At 37.2% G+C, this 23,153-nt stretch overlaps 1 protein-coding gene across 1 annotated transcript; it reads right to left on the bottom strand.

Annotated features, from left to right (window-relative positions):
* Nucleotides 1-3,913: 3,913 nt before the first annotated feature.
* On the bottom strand, nt 3,914-22,740 carry tmlhe (trimethyllysine hydroxylase, epsilon). Its single transcript, XM_056263527.1, has 8 exons — nt 22,590-22,740; nt 22,322-22,466; nt 21,040-21,216; nt 11,431-11,710; nt 9,605-9,724; nt 8,167-8,403; nt 6,646-6,784; nt 3,914-4,053 (listed from the first exon to the last, which is right to left on the bottom strand). The coding sequence occupies exons 2-8, from the start codon at nt 22,458-22,460 to the stop codon at nt 3,922-3,924; spliced, it is 1,224 nt and encodes a 407-aa protein (XP_056119502.1). The 5' UTR covers nt 22,461-22,466; nt 22,590-22,740; the 3' UTR covers nt 3,914-3,921.
* Nucleotides 22,741-23,153: the final 413 nt, after the last annotated feature.

Raw genomic sequence — 23,153 nt, 5'->3', positions numbered from 1 at the left:
ATATATAATTTAATTATACCTTTTCGTCAACTTATACAAACTAATATTCCATCTCAGACGTAATGTTTAATACACATCAGTGTGTGTGTGTGTGTGTGTGTGTGTGCGTGCGTGCGTGCGTGCGTGTGTGTGCGTGCGTGCGTGCGTGCGTGCGTGTGTGTGTGTGTGTGCGTGCGTGCGTGTGTGTGTGTGTTTCAGCATTGAACAAGATTATCCTTTTCAAATCTGATAATACAGGTCAAAACTAATCGAAAAGTAGTCAGATTACATTACCTAAAATGTGTAATGAAATACAGTTTTCATATAATTTTTCATAATTTCATCTGTAATTTGACTAATCTCAGCACTGGTCTTTTCAGCTACCATTCTATTTCAAATTGTGTTTTGACAATTTACTTGAATAACTGATGACCAACAAGGTATTTTATGAATGTATTGAAGATACGTCGTTATAATAACACAGACAATTTCAATTGAATGATTTCACTCATTTGGCCATTATGTTTTAAGATGTCTGAAATGTCATATCTAAACTTAGCAACGAAAGAAAGAAAGAAAGAAAGAAAGAAAGAAAGAAAGAAAGAAAGAAAGAAAGAAAGAAAGAAAGAAAGAAAGAAAGAAAGAAAGAAAGAAAGAAAGAAAGAAAGAAATGTTCCCTTTTCAGGATATAGTGTATATTAAAAGACCAAAAAAATGATAGCCTATATTCAAATTTAAATCCGACTTTTCCACTATAACAAACTATATGTAAAAATGCAATATGTGTAGGCTATATTTATTGTATGCATTTTATTTTTTATTAAGTACATTGTTTACAGCCTTGTCTAAAATAAAATAAACAGTAAGGCCAAAGTCAACAAGACAAAAATGTAAGGAATTCAATTTATTTCCTAGAGGTAACATTGGTATTTTTGTGCGTACATTCATTTGAGATCATTTTTTATAGGATACAGGGTGTTAAAATGCTACAGATTAAAAGATACATATAAAGTAAGAGATTATTGCAGGATATATATTTAAAATGCATTCTCATATCACTGTTAAGGCACAAACCCATAGGAATAGGCCTACCCTGCAGTTACAACCATTTTAAGACATTTCTATCATTCCGATGTTTCGGTTAAGCGAAGGATCTTCTGTGCAGTATGTAATATTGACACATAGTGGTTGAAAAAATGGATAATGCAGTCCAAATACAAAATATTGGAGATTTGATTCTCCCACCTTTTCTCCTCAGACTCGACGCTCACGCGGGTTGCCAGATTGAGAACACGTGACACAACAGGAACGAGCGTGACGAGCACTGTAAGTTAATAGGCTAATATATCTGCGTTTTAATATTCCTCTGATCAGGGGCGGATCTACCGGGGTGGCATAGGGTGGCAAATGCCACCCTAAAAGAAAGCCTTGGCAGCAACGAATTAAAAGTTATGGCCAATTTGACAATTTACGAACGCGAATCTCCAATGTCCGACTGCAGTGAATTCGCTCCGTGCATAATATGACGACCGTTGACGTTCGTACTTTATTGTGTGGGCAAATACTTCCGGCGAAAACGTCCGCGGTGATCTGACCGCGAGAGCGGGAGACAGCGAGAGCAAGAGACAACAGCGACCGAGTTCCATTACCAGAGAGATAAGTTTTCAACCCGACCAAATTTTTAAATGCATATCATTTTCAGTGTATTTCACCTGTGCGTTTCTATGCTTTATATTACTGCATTTATTTTGTGCAAGTGAGATGAGTAAAGAACATCAGTTTCATATATCATTATCTGTCTGGTGTTTATAAGCAGTAGCCTACAGTATTTTACTACGTGTAAAATATACACAAACTTAGCTATATTAAGTTGTTTGTGTACAGTTAAAAATATAAATGTAAAATATGTGATAATAATATTGATCGAGCAATTGATGTAAGTAAGTAAAAATACATGCGCAGAATTAAGAAAATATTATTTAATATTTATGGAGATAAATTTTAGCCTATCATAAAGAAAACGTGTGAATGTTCACAGGGTATTTTATTTAACAACTCTAATCGTAGTTGTAACTCTATATTTACAGTAGGCATAATTGTCATTGCGTATGTATGCAGCATGAGTCCAATACAATCTTCTGTTCGTGAACAGTTGTATTTCATTCATTAATCTGACTAACGTTATGCATCCGTGCATTTAATTGCCATTGGCTCGTGTGATAGTAATATGGATCTTAGAAGTATTTAAATGATATAATTGATTCTATAAATTGATTCTTGTTGGGTGCTCAACAAAATAATAGCCTATATATAAAAAAGGGAAAAAGGTCGGCACACCTTGGCTCCAAAAGTTAAACGCACCCCTGCCTTTATACTCACACAGCACAGGGCTGGACTGGCCATAATATTATAACTATTATTATATAGTAGTGTAATGTAGACAGACACTATCACAACTAAAAAGAGTTTTGAGTTTTTCTTTGTTCAATTTGCACACTGCATATGGGTTGGAGCTCTTTATTTTGAACTCTCAAAGTGCACCAGATTGATGAATTTAACATTAAAAAGCACAAAATTTTCTTACGGGGGAGCATGCCCCCGAACCCCCCTAGAGGGACAGAGGTGCACTCTGCACTCACCACAGATTTACCAAAATCCTATGGGAAAAAACGGTATTGCTATCCCAATGCAGCTTATAGCTTGTTTTAGGATTCATCACTGTGGAGTATAGTTCAACTTAGTAGTTATTTCATCTATTAACTCTAACTCAGTGGTTTTTATAGGAGTTGGTATACATTCGGTTGTGTTTATGATTATATGTAGTGGGCCAGTCTGGGCCAAAATGCCCGGGCCGATTTTTTGTCCCAGTCCAGCCCTGTACTCACAAATTAAATTAAGTACATATACGTCTGCCATGTTGCCACCCCTCAAAAATTCCTGCCCCCCTCTTGCCACCCCATAAATATTTTTCTAGATCCGCCCCTGCCTCTGATCATCATATAAGTGTTTAGATGGGTTTCGAGGATTATAAGGTCGTGTAGAATGTGATCTCTGACCCAGTTCGTTCGCTGCTTCCCACAAACTTCGGAGTTTCCCGCCAACTGGCAACCCCGGTGTCGAAAAAATACTATTGGGTAAATTGGCAGTGGGCGGAGTCACACAAACCAAAACAAATCAGACACTCCGACACGGAACCACATTTCAAAGCAGAGTAACTGGCTGTAGTGTTGTTTTTCAGAGAAACAAGTATGTGAACTTGTGTAAGCCCTCCTTTAGTATATTTCTATGGGAGTCTGATAAAATGTTTCAGAGTTGTTTAAAAAAAAATGTTTCTCACTGTCAAAACATTAAAATATATTTTTCTTTGATGTCTATATCGGCTACCTGTTTGTCTTCCCCCTGACTCCTTTTTCTTTTCTTGCTTTTTCAGATTCAAACTCTGTGTTAGTCTCAATGGAAGTGTCTTACATTGTTGATTGTTCCTTCCCTGTTTTGTTATGTACATTCTGCATTAATAATTAAAAAAAAGTATGTGAACTTGTTTCCTAAATATCTGTAAAGCAAACACATCATGGTATTTTTATGCTTTAGTACGGCCAAAAAAAAAACATTTTTTTCCATACATCACCTTTGATTACAACTATCTGGTTTTCTGTGGAAAGAAAGCATTTTGGATCAAAAAGATACATCATCCACTACAAAAAACTAATTTAATTAAAATAGTGAAATCATTCAAACAAAGAGTTGATTGTTAAATGTGTACAGATAGAGAGACGGATCAATTCTTATACATATATAAAAATCGAGAGTTAAGTGAAGTCTTCATATCCTTGCTGCCATAATCATAGGTTAATGGCATTTCAAAGAGTTGTTGTGATCCTGCTGTAAATCAGCTGTCCTCTGCTGTCGTTATAAACTGGTGTCCTCGGGGTAGTCGAGCATTCAGGCGTGGAGTCCCAGAGAGCGGGCCGTGTTCAGCACATCGTCCCGGGTCAGATAGCATCCGCACAGCTGCCTCAGGCCCGTGAACGACTCTCTGCCGTGCAGAACACGCCAGTTATCGATGAACAGAACCTGGGACAAAACAACAGGAGCTGTGTTTACATGCACTGATTTACATCAATCATACATCCAATATGCACGTCATTTACATGTGCCCGAAATTATGCAATTCCATTCACATATTCATTTACATCTGCATTGCATGCATTTCAAACTAAATTTTAGTTGCCGCCTTCAGGAACAGAGTCTCAATCAGCGTCCTAGTTCACAGAAGGCACTGATCAGGGATATATTAAAGTGATAGTTCACCCAAAAATGAAAATCAGCCCATGATTTACTCACCCTCAAGTCATCCTAGGTGTATATGACATTCTCCTTTCAGACGAATATATTAAAAAATGTCCTTCTGAGATTTATAATGGCAGTGAATGGCCGGTTTCTGTTTTTAAGTCCATAAAAGTTCATCTATCCATTATAAAATTGCATCTCTCCATCATTAAAGTGCATCTATCCATCATAAAAGTGCATCTATCCATCATTAAAGTGCATCTATCCATGATAAAATTGCATCTATCCATGATAAAAGTGCATCTATCCATCATAAAAGTGCATCTATCCATGATAAAAGTGCATCTATCTATCATAAAAGTGCATCTATCCATGATAAAAGTGCATCTTTCCATCCTTAAAGTGCATCTATCCATCATTAAAGTGCATCTATCCATGATAAAAGTGCATCTATCCATGATAAAAGTGCATCTATCCATCATAAAAGTGCATCTATCCATCATAAAAGTGCATCTATCCATGATAAAAGTGCATTTATCCATCATAAAAGTGCATCTATCCATGATAAAAGTGCATCTATCCATGATAAAAGTGCATATTTCCATCCTTAAAGTGCATCTATTCATCATTAAAGTGCATCTATCCATGATAAAAGTGCATCTATCCATGATAAAAGTGCATCTATCCATCATAAAAGTGCATCTATCCATGATAAAAGTGCATCTATCAATCATAAAAGTGCATCTTTCCATCCTTAAAGTGCATCTATCCATCATAAAAGTGCATCTTTCCATCCTTAAAGTGCATCTATCCATCATAAAAGTGCATCTATCCATCATAAAAGTGCATCTATCCATCATAAAAGTGCATCTATCCATCATAAAAGTGCATCTTTCCATCCTTAAAGTGCATCTATCCATCATAAAAGTGCATCTATCCATGATAAAAGTGCATCTATCCATCATAAAAGTGCATCTTTCCATCCTTAAAGTGCATCTATCCATCATAAAAGTGCATCTATCCATGATAAAAGTGCATCTTGCCATCCTTAAAGTGCATCTATCCATGGTAAAAGTGCATCTATCCATCATAAAAGTGCATCTATCCATCATAAAAGTGCATCTTTCCATCCTTAAAGTGCATCTATCCATCATAAAAGTGCATCTATCCATGATAAAAGTGCATCTTGCCATCCTTAAAGTGCATCTATCCATGATAAAAGTGCATCTATCCATCATAAAAGTGCATCTTTCCATCCTTAAAGTGCATCTATCCATCATAAAAGTGCATCTATCCATCATAAAAGTGCATCTTGCCATCCTTAAAGTGCATCTATCCATGATAAAAGTGCATCTATCCATCATAAAAGTGCATCTATCCATGATAAAAGTGCATCTATCCATCATAAAAGTGCATCTATCCATGATAAAAGTGCATCTATCAATCATAAAAGTGCATCTATCCATCATAAAAGTGCATCTTTCCATTCTTAAAGTGCATCTATCCATCATAAAAGTACATCTTTCCATCCTTAAAGTGCATCTATCCATCATAAAAGTGCATCTATCCATGATAAAAGTGCATCTATCCATCATAAAAGTGCATCTATCCATCATAAAAGTGCATCTTTCCATCCTTAAAGTGCATCTATCCATCATAAAAGTGCATCTATCCATGATAAAAGTGCATCTATCAATCATAAAAGTGCATCTTTCCATCCTTAAAGTGCATCTATCCATCATAAAAGTGCATCTATCATGATAAAAGTGCATCTATCCATCATTAAAGTGCATCTATCCATCATAAAAGTGCATCTTTCCATCCTTAAAGTGCATCTATCCATGATAAAAGTGCATCTATCCATCATAAAAGTGCATCTATCCATCATTAAAGTGCATCTATCCATGATAAAAGTGCATCTATCCATCATAAAAGTGCATCTATCCATGATAAAAGTGCATCTATCAATCATAAAAGTGCATCTATCCATCATAAAAGTGCATCTATCCATAATTAAAGTCCTCGTCACTGCTCTGCAGGCATTAATAAAGTTCTTTACAATACATAAAATTAGGAAAAACCATAAAAACAAAACACAATACAATACATTTCATCATTGACCATATGCTAGTTCACTGACATTTTAAATAACTGCAATCAATTGGCCATTGCAATAATTGCACATCTTAGAACATCTGTCAACCAATCAGATTCAAGCATTCAAAAGCCCCATATTATAAGTAACAATCAAAGTATTTATCATAAAGTATTTTTTGAAGCTGATTGAGAGATGCACCCAGAGGAAACTCTGTGTTGTGAAATATGAGCCAGGCATGTGTTCAGACAGTGTTCACCAGCACGTGCGGAGGCTGATACCTTGCCGGGCTTGAGTTTGACCCACAGCTCGTTCTCGGGTCTCCTCAGTTCTGCGGTGAGCTCCCTGTGAGCTGCGTACCAGCGCCGCACCACATCATGAGCCACTGTGTTCATCACAGAGCGGTCATAGTTATTATACCTGCAGAACAACAACACACCACACCACGTCAGCAGCCGTTTCACATGAACACACACACACACCAGGGTCAGATATTTACGGGGCTTGGAGCAAAAATGCAACCAAAATTAATAACAATGCTCCCAAAAAGGGCAAAAAAATGGCGCTTGTTTTTAATATTTATAAAGCCTACTATAAAGGATATAGAGTGCTGATTTCCCGAACAACAGTACAATTGCAAACATGAAGCCTATTGATTTTATACAACAGTGCAAAGCTAAAATTATATGCATATGGCGTCTGAAAATTGTGTAAATGTAGGCCTACGTTTTTTGACCAACTTTTGATGTTATTTCTAGCGAGAAATTACCATTTAAAGCCCCCCTGTAGTCAATCATTTTATCCATTAAAACTCATCTTTGGTCACCAAAATGACATATTTATTCCATTATTCTGCTTTTACTACGGTTTCCACACCTCACAACATTGTTTAGATGATGTATTTCAAGACATTTGTCAGCTTTCTGTCCTTGTGTGTGGAATTAATTTCTAATAAAGATTAAGCGTGTGTGAATTACCTGAATCTGTGCGTCTCCAAGCATCTCTACTTTGTGTGTGATTATCCATACATAATAAAATGTAATTTTGTGGTAAAAAAAACAAGGACATAATTTGTCGTTTTTATCCTATTGCTTGCCATATTTATTTGCTTGGTCAGTGTCGTTGTGGGTTTTGGTTCTTTTGCTATTTTTGGCTGTAAGGACCTTTAATGTCAATGTCAATTTTATTTACTTTACTTATTTAAGCATTTTTTCCTGTGAAAAATATTTCTTCATGCCTTAAAATATCTTGAATGTAACTCGACACCCTTGCCTCATTTAGTATGCGTGGTACTATGAATATGCAAATTAGCCCCGCCTCCACTCACTCAGCTCAGAGATCCACTGGTTGTAACTTCCCTAAATCCTAAAAAATGTCCACTATATTATTGGCCAGCTCTTTATAGAAAAGTGGATATATAACAGGGACGTTTCCTCAGAGAAGGCGAGGGGGGGAAAAAACAAAAAACAATGCAAATATTAGAAAACTTGACATTAAAAAGCATAGAAGTCACTCGTTTTTATAAAGTAGCACTGCATACTCGCGTAAGGTAACATATACTATGTAGCAAATCTCAACTGTACTATATTAAATATGTGACAATAAGGCTTAAAGATAGTAAGATATTAGTAATAATTAAATCATGATTTTATGTGAAGCTGTTTTGAAACAATGTGTATTATGAAAAGCGCTTTACAAATGAATGTGACATGACAATACCAAGTCTATTTACTCAATTAATTAGAAGTTTCACACGTCAAGAAAGCATTTACAAAGACGACAAAGAAACGCCTAGGTCTTACCGAATCATGTAGACCTCGTTGTTCCAGGGATACACGTTGAGCACGGGCCCGATGCCGATCATGTGGTTGCGGTGCTCGCTCAGGTTCTCGACGTACTCGTGTTTGATCGGCACGTGGGACAGCAGCTCGAAGTTCCCGGGCGTCCGCTGGAGGACCGCGTCCGCGGCGTGGAAACCGTCCACCAGGAGAGTCCGGCCCCCCGTGCCTTCATGCCTCAGACAGTGAAACACCTGGATGCTTATGGACCAGAAAAAGGCATAACAACCTTCGATTACAGGCCCTTGCACACTGAGTCCGTCATTCAGTGGCTCTGGATTGTCAAAACACCATTCAAATGCTTGTTACGGATGCGAAAAACACTGAAAATCGAACACGATGCGAATTTTTTGTTTATGACGGACGAAAGTTTCGGAGGCAGTGTGATTGACACAACGTGAGGTCGTATTTATTTTTTAACGTGCGAAAATTTCGGACATAAATTAATCAACTAACCATTTAGAAATGTCCTGTTGTCACTTCTTCTTGAGTCTCTCCATATTTCTGACTCCGGTTTGAACATAAAAGGCTAAAAGTTTTAGAAATGTTCAGTGCGTGTGTGTGAGGTAAAAGGACACAAGCTCTTGAAGCTCCGCCCCCTGCGCAGAGAGCAGCAGCTCATTTGCATTTAAAGGGACACACACACAAAAACGGTGCGTTTTTGCTCACCCTCAAAAAGTGACAACTTTAAAAGGTTAGTTCACCCAAAAATGAAAATGATGTCATTAATGACTCTCCCTCATGTCGTCCCAAGCCCGTAAGACTTACGTCAGCAGCGGCACTGAACGCGGATCCACAACAGAACCGGAAGACAATACAATGCTGAATAAAGTCCTAGTTTTGGTTATTTTTGGACCAAAATGTATTTTCGATGCTTCAACACACTCTAACTAACCCACTGATGTCACATGGACTACTTTGATGATGTCTTTATTTCCTTTCTGGACAAGGACAGTATACCGTACATACATTTACAATGGAGGGACAGAAAGCTCTCGGACTAAATCTAAAATATCTTAAACTGTGTCCTGAAGATGAACGGAGGTCTGACGGGCTTGGGACGACATGAGGGAGAGCCATTAATGACATAATTTTCATTTTTGGGTGAACTAACCCTTTAACATGCTATATAAAAATATCTGTGGGGTATTTTGAGCAAAAACTTCACATACACACTCTGGGGACACTTATTTTACATCTTGTGAAAAGGGCATTATACCACCCCTTTAACTATAATCTAAAGTTACTTCAGTGGTCACTGTTTACTCTTATAATAGAACAGGGAGAATGTGGATTTGAGCCCCTGCTGATCGACTACACATGCTGTACGGAAACTGGATCTGACAGTCAGGAGTTAAGCCGCTCATGGCTAATGAAGGCCAACTCTGATTCTCCTGTTTACCCGCAGGGTTCTTGAAAGTATGAGGTATCGGTGTGGCGGTCCAGTGCCAGCTTTGTGTAGGCTGTGTCTCCACGAGAAAAGTCTGAAGTGAAGTTCCACATCCGCCCATACATGGTCTCTCTGGAAACAAAGAAGTGCCTCATTTAAGTCATTTTAATTCGAATAAACTATTATTGTGACCTCCATTTTCTGCAGATGCTTTGTAAATCTCAGGGGAAAAAGTGACACGGTTCTAGCAGTGCCTGCCATACGACCCCTCGTTCCTGTTACACTGCAACAATTCTCTATTTATCTAAATTTTACACTAGAAACAGTAGGGCATTGGTGGTCCTGTGACTAAAACGACTATTCTGCTGCCAGGCCAGAAGATGGCGATGAAACACTATAGATTGAACACGTAATAAACATGTGCATGACGTCATCGTCTTCAGATATTCGAGTTTTTGTTGTTTACACAGGGACCGTTTTCAAAAACTTGCACCCGTTTTTAAAACATTGCGTTTTCAGGCGCCCTAACGGCGTTGTCGTGTAAACGAACGGCCAAAAGTTTTACGTTTTTAGTTGTAAAACGGTGTCATGTAAAGTTTAACAGCCCCAATGTTTGGTGTAAGGAAAAACCGTGGACCTGGCAACCCTGACTAGATTTATAGGGTCAAATAAAGCTTTTATGTAGCTATTTCTAACTGTTAACACGTTATTGTCGCGCTAACTTGCCCTAAATTCAACACAAGAGAGACTTTCTTCTCTCTTGTGTTTCTTCTCTCTTTTCGACTTTCTTTGATTGACAGAATATAATCGGCCCAGGGGCCGGTTTCACAAAGATAGACTTTGACTACGGCTTAGATATAGTAGAGAGTCAGACTTCAGATAGACCGTTGCACAAAACACTTCAGACTCTGACTATCTTAAGTAGGACTACACTGCAAAGTATTCTGGGTAAAATAAGACAGTTTTCAAAAACAAAAAAAAACATGGCGGATGGAGTAAGCGCATTCACCCGCTCAGTGCAGTTTACCCCAGCGGGAGATATGTGTGTGTTGGAGGAGTGTAACAGTTACAAGGACATTTCACTGGGGAAATTTAGCGGAGAATGTAGAGACAAGAAGAAATGTTTAATTTGGACAAAGATTGCTATGACAGTTAATCCGAGTGTTGAGCGGAGCGTTAAAGACGTACAGAAAAGATACAAAAACATAGTACAAGATGCCAAAAAAGAAATATTTAATATTTGGAAATATCCAAAACCGGGAGGAGGACCCCAAGAGAAGCTTAAAGACACTGAAATGGTGATGGATATATATGGAAACGGCCATTTTCCCTTTTCTTTCGGCTGTTTGCAGTGCAACTGATTGTTGCTGCTGGTTGCCACGGTAACAGAGTCTCAGCCCTGAGTTAGCCTGGGGGTGTCTAATTTTTTTGGTCTAAATTAAGTCAGTCTTTATTTTTGTGAAACAGTCTAACTTGCATTAGACTAGTCTATGAGCACGTTTTAGTCTTGCCTAACACTATGAACCGGTCTAAAACAGCTTTGGGAAACCGGCCCCAGGATCATCGGCTGCTTTTAAACAACTGGTCAATGGCCGATAGTGAAAATAATAGCTTTTATCGGCCGATACTGATTATTGGCCGATACATCAATGGATCTCTAAATAAAAAAAACATAACATCATAAAAGCAGCAAATGCGACTTTTGCACTATAGTCCTGTTGTCTTCAGCAAAAGAAAAAAAACGTTGTATGACATTAGGGTAAATAATGATTACATATGATCAAACATATGATCTATCAAACCGATTCATGTTGGAGCAGAAACGCACGAGGCCTGACCTGATGAGGCTCACTCTTCGGGTCGCTGCTTCTGTGGCTTCAAGGGTCGGGGGGACGCCTTCGACGAAGGCTATTCCATAAAGCAAGAAGCAGTTGAGGAAGATCTTCAGCTCCTCGTCGCAGCTCATGAACTTCTCCCAGCATGCACTGGGAGCCCGAGCGCTGGCGTAGATATCAGCGTCCCACAGCACACGCGGTTGCATGGCACTTCTCTTCTGGCCCTCGTAGCTGTTCTGCGCTAGCCATGCTAGGCCGTAGCGCGTCACATGACCATCTGGCCCTGGAGGGGGTCACGAAACACAGCATCAAGTCGAGTCCCCTTTATTTATACAGCGCTTTACAATACAGCGTGTTTCAAAGCAGCTTTACAGAGATAGCAGGAAAATAATGCAACAAAGAAGAAAGTTTCTAGAAGAAAATAGCGTCACAGTCACAGCTTAAGTAAGTTCAGTGATGGTTCTTTTTTGTAGTTAAAGTTATTAATTTAGTTCATTTATATATATATAGAGCCGCTCTGGAGAAAACAGTGATGTCATCGTCCAGCTCACTTCAGTTCTCATATAATGGTGTCAATGCAGGAGATCAATAATATTGTTGAATATTAAATTAAACAGATGATAGATAGATAGATAGATAGATAGATAGATAGATAGATAGACAGACAGACAGACAGACAGACAGACAGACAGACAGACAGACAGACAGACAGACAGACAGATAGATAGATAGATAGATAGATAGATAGATAGATAGATAGATAGATAGATAGATAGATAGATAGATAGATAGATAGACAGCACTTTATTGTCCGTGTACACGGAAATTTGTCTTGCGATACAAGCTCCAACAATTACAACACACAACCTAAAAGAGCTAAAAACATAGAGTCATCAATAAAAAACATAAATAGATACTTAATTAATATTATGGGGGCTCCGCCCTGCAAGAGTGGTCTTCAATAGCCATAAATATATAGTGCAAGTGTGTGGGGGACTATCCCTTCTTTACTCTCCTGTGTTGATTCAGCAGCGATATTGACAAACTAGGAACAAATGAGTGTTTATATTTGTTCATTCTGGGACCCTATAGCGCCTCCCGGAGGGCAGGAGTTGATACTCCTGATGCAACACATGGGAAGTATCTTGGGAGATTTTGTAAGCCAGCCTAACAGTATGCAGTACATGGCTTTCAGTGAACGCCTTCTCCACTGAGTGTCCCACCAATTTGGAACAGATTCCCAGGAGCCGAAGAATCCTGGCCTTCAAATGAGCTGAGAGGCCCAAACCACACTGCGCCAACTAACCACGACAAAAGTGCGCCAATGCGCCAACTAACCACGACAAAAGTGCGCCAATGCGCCAACTAACCACGACAAAAGTGCGCCAATGCGCCAACTAACCACGACAAAAGTGCGCCAATGCGCCAACTAACCACGACAAAAGTGCGCCAATGCGCCAACTAACCACGACAAAAGTGCGCCAATGCGCCAACTAACCACGACAAAAGCCAATGGCGAAAAAAGGCGAAAAACCAAACTCCATCAGTGACAGAATGGAGAGAAAACCCTGGTGAGAAGCCAGACTCAGTCGCTCAGTTCTCCTCTGGCCAACGAACGAACAGTGTGTGATTAAGATTCAGGACGCGTTATCAGAAATCAGATTGTTATCAAGTTCCATTAGAAGATAACATATGAGTCCAGACTTCATCAGTGTTTACCAGTGGAGAACGCTACTAGTGCAGTGACGTGCACATCAGGATATCTGAACCGTTAAAGGAATATTCGCAATTCAGTGGCATAATGTTGATTACTACAGAAATACATTTCCACTTGCCCCTATTTTTCATTTAAAAAGCAAAAGGCTGGGTTATAGACGGGCACATACAATAGAACTGAATAGGACCCATTTGTAAATGTTAAAACACTCAGTTTCAGTAGTAAGGAAGAGCGAGGCACAAAACGCTTTCTGACTTTCTCAGTTTGTGTAAATCTACGTAGGGTTCAGAGTATTTTTTTTTTTTCCACATTAATTTCGCACGTCTAGTACAATTATGTGGTTTTGTTTCATTAATAGGCCTACAGTGTATACTTTTTTCTTGATTGCCCCACAGGTGACCAAATGACAGATTAAAATGTTATCTGATCTAATAAACAAATATATACAAGACAAACTGACATATTTTCTCAATAAAATACAATTATTAGCTTTTTCATATAAAATGATGGAATTTTTTAATAATTAAAAATAAACACATTTTTGAGTTTGACAACAAACACAGCTATACAGCATAGTTCAAAACTAGTGCTGCACGATTAATCGTATCGCAATCGTAATCGCGATGTCAAACCTATGCGATTATATAACGCAAAATGCCGCGATTTTATATGAAATAAACAAATTAGGGCAATTAACGCAGCATCTCTTCTTTTTTGTCATCCTTTGACTAGTGTTACATGATCCCGCTCTTCGTGCAAATGCCTTAAAACCATTTTGCACGACAAGAAGTCAAAAGAGAGCGCGCTGCCTGTGAATGTCCTGAATGTGACTCACAGAATAACGCGCGCCAGTATAATGCGCATGCACAGACCGCGTGCCAGAATACAGTTCTCTTTCGAGCTTGAACGAACAATAACACACACAATTATGCCAAAATGTCGTTTTGTCGATTATCTTCATAACATAAGAGCAGTTATGATGGACGAAAAGAGTTGTGCTTGTGAGAGAATGAGGCGCGTGAGAGATCCGCGTCTCGGCAACGGCTGCTCTTAAAGGGCCAGCAGCGAATACAGTGTTCCGTCAGTAAAGTTAATCAAAGAACAAAGGGAACCGAAAATTACTCACTGCTCTTGACTAAAGAAGTTTTGTAGCTTTAATAAGGATTAGTCTATATATAATTTATAATTCATGCAGCGCAGACCGTTTGATAACTTAATTCAATTTCTGTATATAAATCTGTATATAAATCCTCAATCCTACCTGTTGAGACAGGAAGGGCACAGGTAAATATGGCATTTATTATGGGTTTATGTGAGGATTGTTTGAAGTTCACTTAATTTAAAAGCTGTTATTTTTTTTAAGCCTAATAAATAAATATTGTAAAAGTTGATAGCTTTCAATTGTATTGATGGAATCACTGTAATGTTGGATGGCTATAATTAACGTTTAAAATGTGGGGGGTGTCGTCATTTTTATCCAGACATCAATGGTTTATTTATCATTATAGGTGTTATCAATCATTTAGTTGTTGTTGCTAGTTTGAGTTGAGAAATACACATTAATACACAGAATGATCACTAATCTGTGTGTGCATTTTACTTTAGAACCAAGCAAGTTGACTCATGAAACCATTTGTTTATTATATCGCAATCGCAATCGCAATATTGACCTCATTAATCGCAATATGACATTTTCCTCAAATCGTGCAGCCCTATTCAAAACATAATAATAATTAATAATTTCTGAACATTGACTCTCAGTCTTTATTATTCACCTTTTTCTCATGGTTTCTCAATAGAATTGATAAACGTATAGAATAGAATATCATAGTTCTAATAGGGGCTCATTGTAACGCCGTGTGACAACATGCCCCGCCTGCGCAACTGGGGTTTAAACCCGGCGAGTGTTTCTGCAGGTTAGATCAGCAATAAATAACTCTCTCAACTGTTAAATAACACATATAAGATTAAAATAATAAAGTCTCATTTTAAAATAAACACACACAAAAAAGAGATGAAAAATTTACTTTGCTTTGGTTAAATAAATGTTCATGAATTTTGGTGCAATTTTTCTCTATGTAGTGTTGATATGGGCAACTAGTAAATACACTAAGTTTCGTCATGCATGTGTGTAAAGTTTTAAACCATGTGATCAACCCTATAGCCAACAATATGACTGTGAAAAAAAATTGCTTACTAACCTTTCCTATGTAAGGTTATATATCCAATTTTACAACTTCATCGCCATGACAACACAACACTATAAACCCTGAACTGTAACTGTAAAAATTATTATTTAATCAGCTTTACAACACAAATTATACACAAGCGTTCACAGAAGAATTCACGTTAAGGGCTTTTATGAAATGACAAGCGTATAATTTCTGCTTTGTCCAAAAAAAAAAAAAAAGCTTAAAAAGTTCCCCTGTGGTGAAAATCAAGTTTTAATGTTGTTTATGTGTCTATGTGGTGTGTTTAATATGCTTTAAAACGAACCATGTGTAAGTTCATAAGTCGACAGCATTGCTGAGTATTTTCTGCTTAAAACTGCAGTGAACCAAAGACAGTCTCAAAAACACGGTTTGAAATCGCTGGTGTTTCTGACGTCAGACGGTCATGAACAGCTCGATTTGAGACTGGGGAAAACATATAAGGAGATTAAAACAAAAACACTGGATGGATTTTAATCATTATATGATGGTTGTGTACAGGCACTGCCAACACACATTTCAATCAACTTGAGAAAGTGCATGTACCATTATATGACCCCTTTAAAGTGAATCTCACAGATGATCTGCTGCGTCTCGTAAGAGTCAAAGTTCTGACTCTCGCAGAGCCTTATCTTTACTTAGGAAAGAGATATCCATCTTTGTTTGGGAAGAGTGTTAAACTTATCTAAGCACAATAAGACCACAATCTCTGAGGACAGGATTGAAACATGAAGACACGGGTCAAGTTGGTTCATCTTCCTATCCCAATATTAAGCAATCCTGCGTAAAACAGTGCACGTTATGTAAAGGTGCCATTTTAATTCAAAAATTGGTTTGGTTTTGAAAACCAGGATGTTTACCAGGAAATGAGTGTGAATAAATAAATGTGGAACAACAACCAATGATAAAAATCTCAATATTAAATGGTTAGTTAAACAAAAACGGATCTTTTCAACAACAGCTCACATGTCTGTCAAGCTCCAGAAAACAACAACAAACATTTCACTAATCCATATTTGTCAGTAAAGATATACTTGGCATCTTTCACATCAAACCTGGCGAGAACGGATCAGAGATTTGGCCAAGGATAAGATTATCAGTGAATAACAGCTTCCCCACACAAAGCTCTCGTATAAACATGACACTTATACTGCACTGTTAAAACAAATGTTAAAACAATATATCAGATAATGAAATATGTTGTTTTTTTTTACTGTAAATTTAAGTTAAGTCTGTAAAACTTAAAATGTTGCTACCGTATTTTCTACGGTAAATTTCTGGCAACCTCAGCGGCCGTTTTTTTTACCGTAAATTTACGGTAAAAAATAACGTAAATACGGTAAAAAAATTCTGGCAACCTCAGCTGACGGTTTTTTTTTTACCGTAAATTTACGGTAAAAAAAAAACTTAAATACGGTTAAAAAAAAATCTGGCAACCTCAGCTGCCGTTTTTTTTTACCGTAAATTTACGGTAAAAAAAACTTAAATACGGTTAAAAAAAATCTGGCAAACTCAGCTGCCGTTTTTTTTACCGTAAATTTACGGTAAAAAAAAAAATCAAATACGGGAAAAAAAAATCTGGCTGAGGTTGCCAGAAATTTACCGTAAAAAATACGGTAGCAACATTTTTGGTTTTACAGACTTAACTTAAATTTACAGTAAAAAAATAACATATTTCATTATCTGATATATTGTTGAAGTACTAATATCTGTCTTGAACTATTGTAATACACTGACAACAACCAATCACAGTGGTGTTGAGAGTCACATGATCAATCACAGCTCATCACAAGCAGCTTTCCCTCAAGATAGTTAATAGTAATATACAGAAGCTGTACAGTTTCATTCACACACACACTAAACACCATCATGGTAACACACATGACATTTTAAAACATTAATTCAACAACATTAAATGTAACATAAAACCCTGATGTACGTAACTGATTAGAAAAAAAACGAAGGAAAACTATGAAGAAACAGTTATTTCAACAAAAACACATCAAATGTGAAGTGTCACGCAGGGAATTGTGAAAATAGTTTCAATGTGAACTATAGAATGACTTGTTCTTTTTCATGTGTATATAGTACGGAAACTTTCTGTTAACCAATTAACATTTTTTCACTGTAGCATTTTTACAGTCTTTTACCGTTAATATCACGATCATTTTATTTTTTTAGCTCTTTTTGGAGCTTGAGATTATGAGGGAGAGTAAATAATGCCACACTGTAAAAAATGATCGTGATTTTAACGGTAAAAGACGGTTAAAATGCTACAGTGAAAAAACGTTAATTGGTTAACAGAAAGTTTCCTTACTATATACGGTAAATAACTGTGATAGATCTGATTACACATATGATGTTTGTCAATTTAAAAGATACATTTTAAAGTCAAGAAAGTCGCAGTTTGATGTAAAAATGTTGAGGTATAAGACTGTGAAAATACGTAATTAAAAAGACTACAAACCCCAAAGGCGCACATTTTCTCTCAATGAATGAAGCTGACTTTACTGAAGCTAACTTTACTGAAGCTAACTTTACTGAAGCTAACCTTACTGAAGCTGACTTTACTGAAGCTAACTTTACTGAAGCTGACTTTACTGAAGCTAACTTTACTGAAGCTGACTTTACTGAAGCTGACTTTACTGATGCTGACTTTACTGAAGCTGACTTTACTGAAGCTAACTTTACTGAAGCTGACTTTACTGAAGCTAACTTTACTGAAGCTGACTTTACTGAAGCTGACTTTACTGAAGCTGACTTTACTGAAGCTGACTTTACTGAAGCTAACTTTACTGAAGCTAACTTTACTGAAGCTGACTTTACTGAAGCTAACTTTACTGAAGCTGACTTTACTGAAGCTGACTTTACTGAAGCTAACTTTACTGAAGCTAACTTTACTGAAGCTAACTTTACTGAAGCTGACTTTACTGAAGCTGACTTTACTGAAGCTGACTTTACTGAAGCTGACTTTACTGAAGCTAACTTTAGTGAAGCTAACTTTACTGAAGCTAACTTTACTGAAGCTAACTTTACTGAAGCTAACTTTACTGAAGCTAACTTTACTGAAGCTAACTTTACTGAAGCTGACTTTACTGAAGCTGACTTTACTGAAGCTAACTTTACTGAAGCTAACTTTACTGAAGCTAACTTTACTGAAGCTAACTTTACTGAAGCTGACTTTACTGAAGCTGACTTTACTGAAGCTAACTTTAGTGAAGCTAACTTTACTGAAGCTAACTTTACTGAAGCTAACTTTACTGAAGCTGACTTTACTGAAGCTGACTTTACTGAAGCTAACTTTACTGAAGCTAACTTTACTGAAGCTAACTTTACTGAAGCTAACTTTACTGAAGCTGACTTTACTGAAGCTGACTTTACTGAAGCTAACTTTACTGAAGCTGACTTTACTGAAGCTAACTTTACTGAAGCTAACTTTACTGAAGCTACGGTAACTTTACTGAAGCTAACTTTACTGAAGCTAACTTTACTGAAGCTAACTTTACTGAAGCAACGGTAACTTTACTGAAGCAAACTTTACTGAAGCTAACTTTACTGAAGCTAACTTTACTGAAGCTAACTTTACTGAAGCTACGGTAACTTTACTGAAGCTACGGTAACTTTACTGAAGCTAACTTTACTGAAGCTAACTTTATTGAAGCTAACTTTACTGAAGCTAACTTTACTGAAGCTAACTTTACAGAAGCTACGGTAACTTTACTGAAGCTAACTTTACTGAAGCAAACTTGAAGCTAACTTTACTGAAGCTACGGTAACTTTACTGAAGCTACGGTAACTTTACTGAAGCTAACTTTACTGAAGCTAACTTTACTGAAGCTAACTTTATTGAAGCTAACTTTACTGAAGCTAACTTTACTGAAGCTAACTTTACAGAAGCTACGGTAACTTTACTGAAGCTAACTTTACTGAAGCTAACTTTACTGAAGCTACGGTAACTTTACTAAAGCTTAGGGTGTATTCACACCTGCCTTGTTTGGTTCAATTGAATCGAACTCTAGTTCGTTTCCCCCCTTGGTGCGGACCTTTTGGGCAGGTGTGAATACAGCAATCGAACTCGGGTGCGGACCAAACAACCGAACCGAGACCCAGCTGAAGAGGTGGTCTCGGTACGGTTCCAAACGAACTCTGGTACGGTTCGTTTACGGTGTGAACATGAACCGACCCAATTGCAAGAAAGCACTGCGCCTTTGAGTTAACAGGCTTCCGTAGTCGGAGTTGCGTTATGGGAAAGTGATCTGTTATAGCCTAGGCTACTACATTACATCTGTAGCGCGTCTTTCTGCTCGTCGTGTGTGCATCATTGGAATGGAATGAATGAATGAGTGTGTGCATCAGGACATTCACATACAGAGCGTTCTCTTTAGTCTAATCGTGCATAGATGCAAAAAAAAAAAAGCATTTGCAGTTCATGTAATGTAACGATAGTTACAATACAAGGATGATGCTGCGTTAATTTACGTGAAGCCTTTTTTGCACTTCCTGATTTCCCTACTTGAGGATCCTTGGACGACCTTAGCACACGTGTGGTTTTGTTTACAAATTTTGGTTAAAAGAGCAGTGTGAAAGCGAACCATACCAAAAAAATAAATAAAAATGTTTTGGTCCGGACCAAAGCAAGTGAACTATCGGACTTTCCTGGTGTGAATACACCCTAACTTTACTGAAACTAACTTTACTGAAGCTACGGTAACTTTACTGAAGCTAACTTTACTGAAGCTAACTTTACTGAAGCTACAGTAACTTTACTGAAGCTAACTTTACTGAAGCTAACTTTACTGAAGCTGACTTTACTGAAGCTAACTTTACTGAAGCTAACTTTACTGAAGCTGACTTTACTGAAGCTGACTTTACTGAAGCTAACTTTACTGAAGCTACGGTAACTTTACTGAAGCTAACTTTACTGAAGCTAGGGTAACTTTACTGAAGCTGACTTTACTGAAGCTAACTTTATTGAAGCTAACTTTACTGAAGCTAACTTTACTGAAGCTAACTTTACTGAAGCTTTACTGAAGCTAACTTTACTTAAGCTAACTTTACTGAAGCTAACCTTACTGAAGCTAACTTTACTGAAGCTAACTTTACTGAAGCTAACTTTACTGAAGCTAACTTCTGTCATTGTTTCTATAGTCTTGCGTTATAATCGTAACGTTACGCCGTCATGCCTGAGTGTTTTGTGCCAGACTGCACACACACCAGCAGTGGATCTCGCTCGTTGTTTCTCTTCCCGGGAGATGTAGTTCATTGACTTTCTTGACTTTCATTCTTATCTTTTAAATTGACAAACATCACATGTGTAATTCAGGGCACAGTTCAGACGGACTAACGAGATAAGTTGTCTCTCGCCATTGACTACCATACATATTTTTTCCTAAATAAGGTCCCATGAGCCGGAAGCGGAGGGGAGGGGCTTATCACAATGATACAAAACAGATATTAATACTTCAATAGGTCAGTAAATTAACCTTGTATCAGATAATGAAATATGGTTTATTACAGTAAATTTTAAGTTAAGCCTGTAAAACCAATAAAGTTGCTACCGTATTTTTGACGGTAAAGTTCTGGCAATCACAGCTGCCGTTTTTTTACTGTAAAAACTACGGTTTATGTTTTACAGTGCCGAAGTATCCCTGTGTTGAGTGAGATGAGACTGCGTTCTGCACTCACAGGTCAGGAACAGCTGGTGTTCGTCGGCTCGGCTCTTTGAGGGCCGGATGTCCAGGTCGATGCCGGCCGTGTCCAGGTTACGCTGGTTGGTCTTTGAGTTGTAGCATGAAGCTGAACGGCAGTGATCTCTCAGCCAAACATAGTCGAAGTGCATTACAAGACCACCATAGTTGAGCTCTGCAGAATTATATATACAGTATATATGAATAATTACACTTGTTAACAACTGATTATGATAGCAAACATAACATTCTATAACGATGCAACATATATATCAGTGTGAATAATGTGGATAAGGTATTGATAGGCAGATTAATCAACATTTTTAGTGATTTTTTTTTAAATTGTGTAAGTATTACATTGAAACATTTTTGTTTGCTATCATTCAATTGTATTACATGAACTGACATTATAGTGGCCATTGTTCTCAAGATATCTTTATCAGTCAATGAATTTAAAAAAAAACTTGTTTGAGCTCTAGTGTATAATGAAATAGTTTATGTATCTGATTATTTAGTTGAATTACAAAATGATTGATCTTGATGCTTGGCAGTTCCACACGTTTCGAGTTTCGCTTCGCAAAAAGATCCCTTTAGTTAATGTTAGTCTGTGCATTAACTATCACTAACAAAACATGTTTTACAGTCTTTATTCATCTTTGTAAACATTGTTTAATTAAATTAATTTATTAGTTATGCAATATTAACAGACACAACTATTGATTTTAATAATGTATTAGTGAATGCTGAAATTAACGTGAGCGTAGTTGGTAACACTTTACAATAAGGTTTATTAGTTAACATGAACTAAGAATGAACAAAACTTCTTCAGCATTTATTAATCTCAGTTAATATTAATTTCAACATTTACTAATACGTTTTTTAAAATACAAAAGGTTTTGTATTTGTTAACATTAGTAAATGCACTGTGAACTAACATGAACAAACAATGAACAGCTGGATTTTTAACACTAACAAAGATTATTAAATACTGTAACAAATATATTGCTCAAGGTTGGTTCATGTTAGTTAATATACATTAACTAATTTTAGCTAATGAAGCTTATTGTAAAGTGTTACCGCTAAGTATTTTCATTGTGAGTTCAATGCAGTTATCTTATGGTAAAGTGTTGCACATTTCAAATTGATGACAATAACTGTATACAAATTTAGTTATTTGAAATGCAAGACTCAATGTAGGCTACTACTCATCTCTCTCTCTCTCTCTCTCTCTCTCTCTCTCTCTCTCTCTCTCTCTCTCTCTCTCTCTCTCTCTCTCTCACCCAGGCAGTCAGACAGCAGCTGATAGTTGAATGCAGATGACTGAGCATCAGTGTGCTGTAGTCTTCCTCCCAGACTCTTCAAACCTTGTTTCCAGAGCACAGATACACTCAGTCTCTTCAACACTCGTGTTAAGGACATGTTGGCCTGCAAAACACACGCACACATAATCTATTAGTCAGCAACAAATCAAGTCAACACGCATAGTGTTCGGATAACAGTAGTAACAATGTAATAATAGTGTATCAAAGTGCGTCCGAGTCGACTCACATGTGCACTTCAAGCTCCAGCGAGGGTTGTGAAGCTTCGATGTGAACTTTAATTCACGGCTGGTTAAAGAGTGGTCATATAACCGTTAACATTAACCATTGAACTTGATCTTCACTCCCGCCATTGTGTCCGTGTTTTCATGAGGTTTCACTTGTTCACGCACGCGCTCAAATCCACGAGTCTACTATGCTGAAGGCTTTTCTTCTCTATATTCATGAGCAGAGCTGCACCATTGGAGGGATTTTTTTTTTTTTTTTTTTTTTTTACCATTGAAGGATGTTACCGAGCAACTTTTAAGGAGGACCAAACTTATAAAAATTAAAAATGAATAAATAAATAAATACGCGAAGAAATGTAAAAAAAAAAAAAAAGACTATTTATACTTTTATTTCCCTATTTATGTATAATTATATATTTTCCCACATTTATTTATTTTTTTCATTTATTTATTTATGCATTTATTTATTTCCACTTTTATTTATTTCCACTTTTATTTATGTATATATGCATTTACATCTACATTTATTTATTTATAAATGTATTTATTTATTATTGGTCCTCCAT

This window comes from Rhinichthys klamathensis, unplaced genomic scaffold (assembly GCF_029890125.1).
Source record: "Rhinichthys klamathensis goyatoka isolate OS25496 unplaced genomic scaffold, OSU_Roscu_1.1 h1tg000207l_1, whole genome shotgun sequence".
Taxonomy (NCBI): Eukaryota; Metazoa; Chordata; class Actinopteri; order Cypriniformes; family Leuciscidae; genus Rhinichthys; species Rhinichthys klamathensis.
Note: the sequence above shows the minus strand (reverse complement) of the source record. Positions and strands in the feature narration are given on the sequence as shown.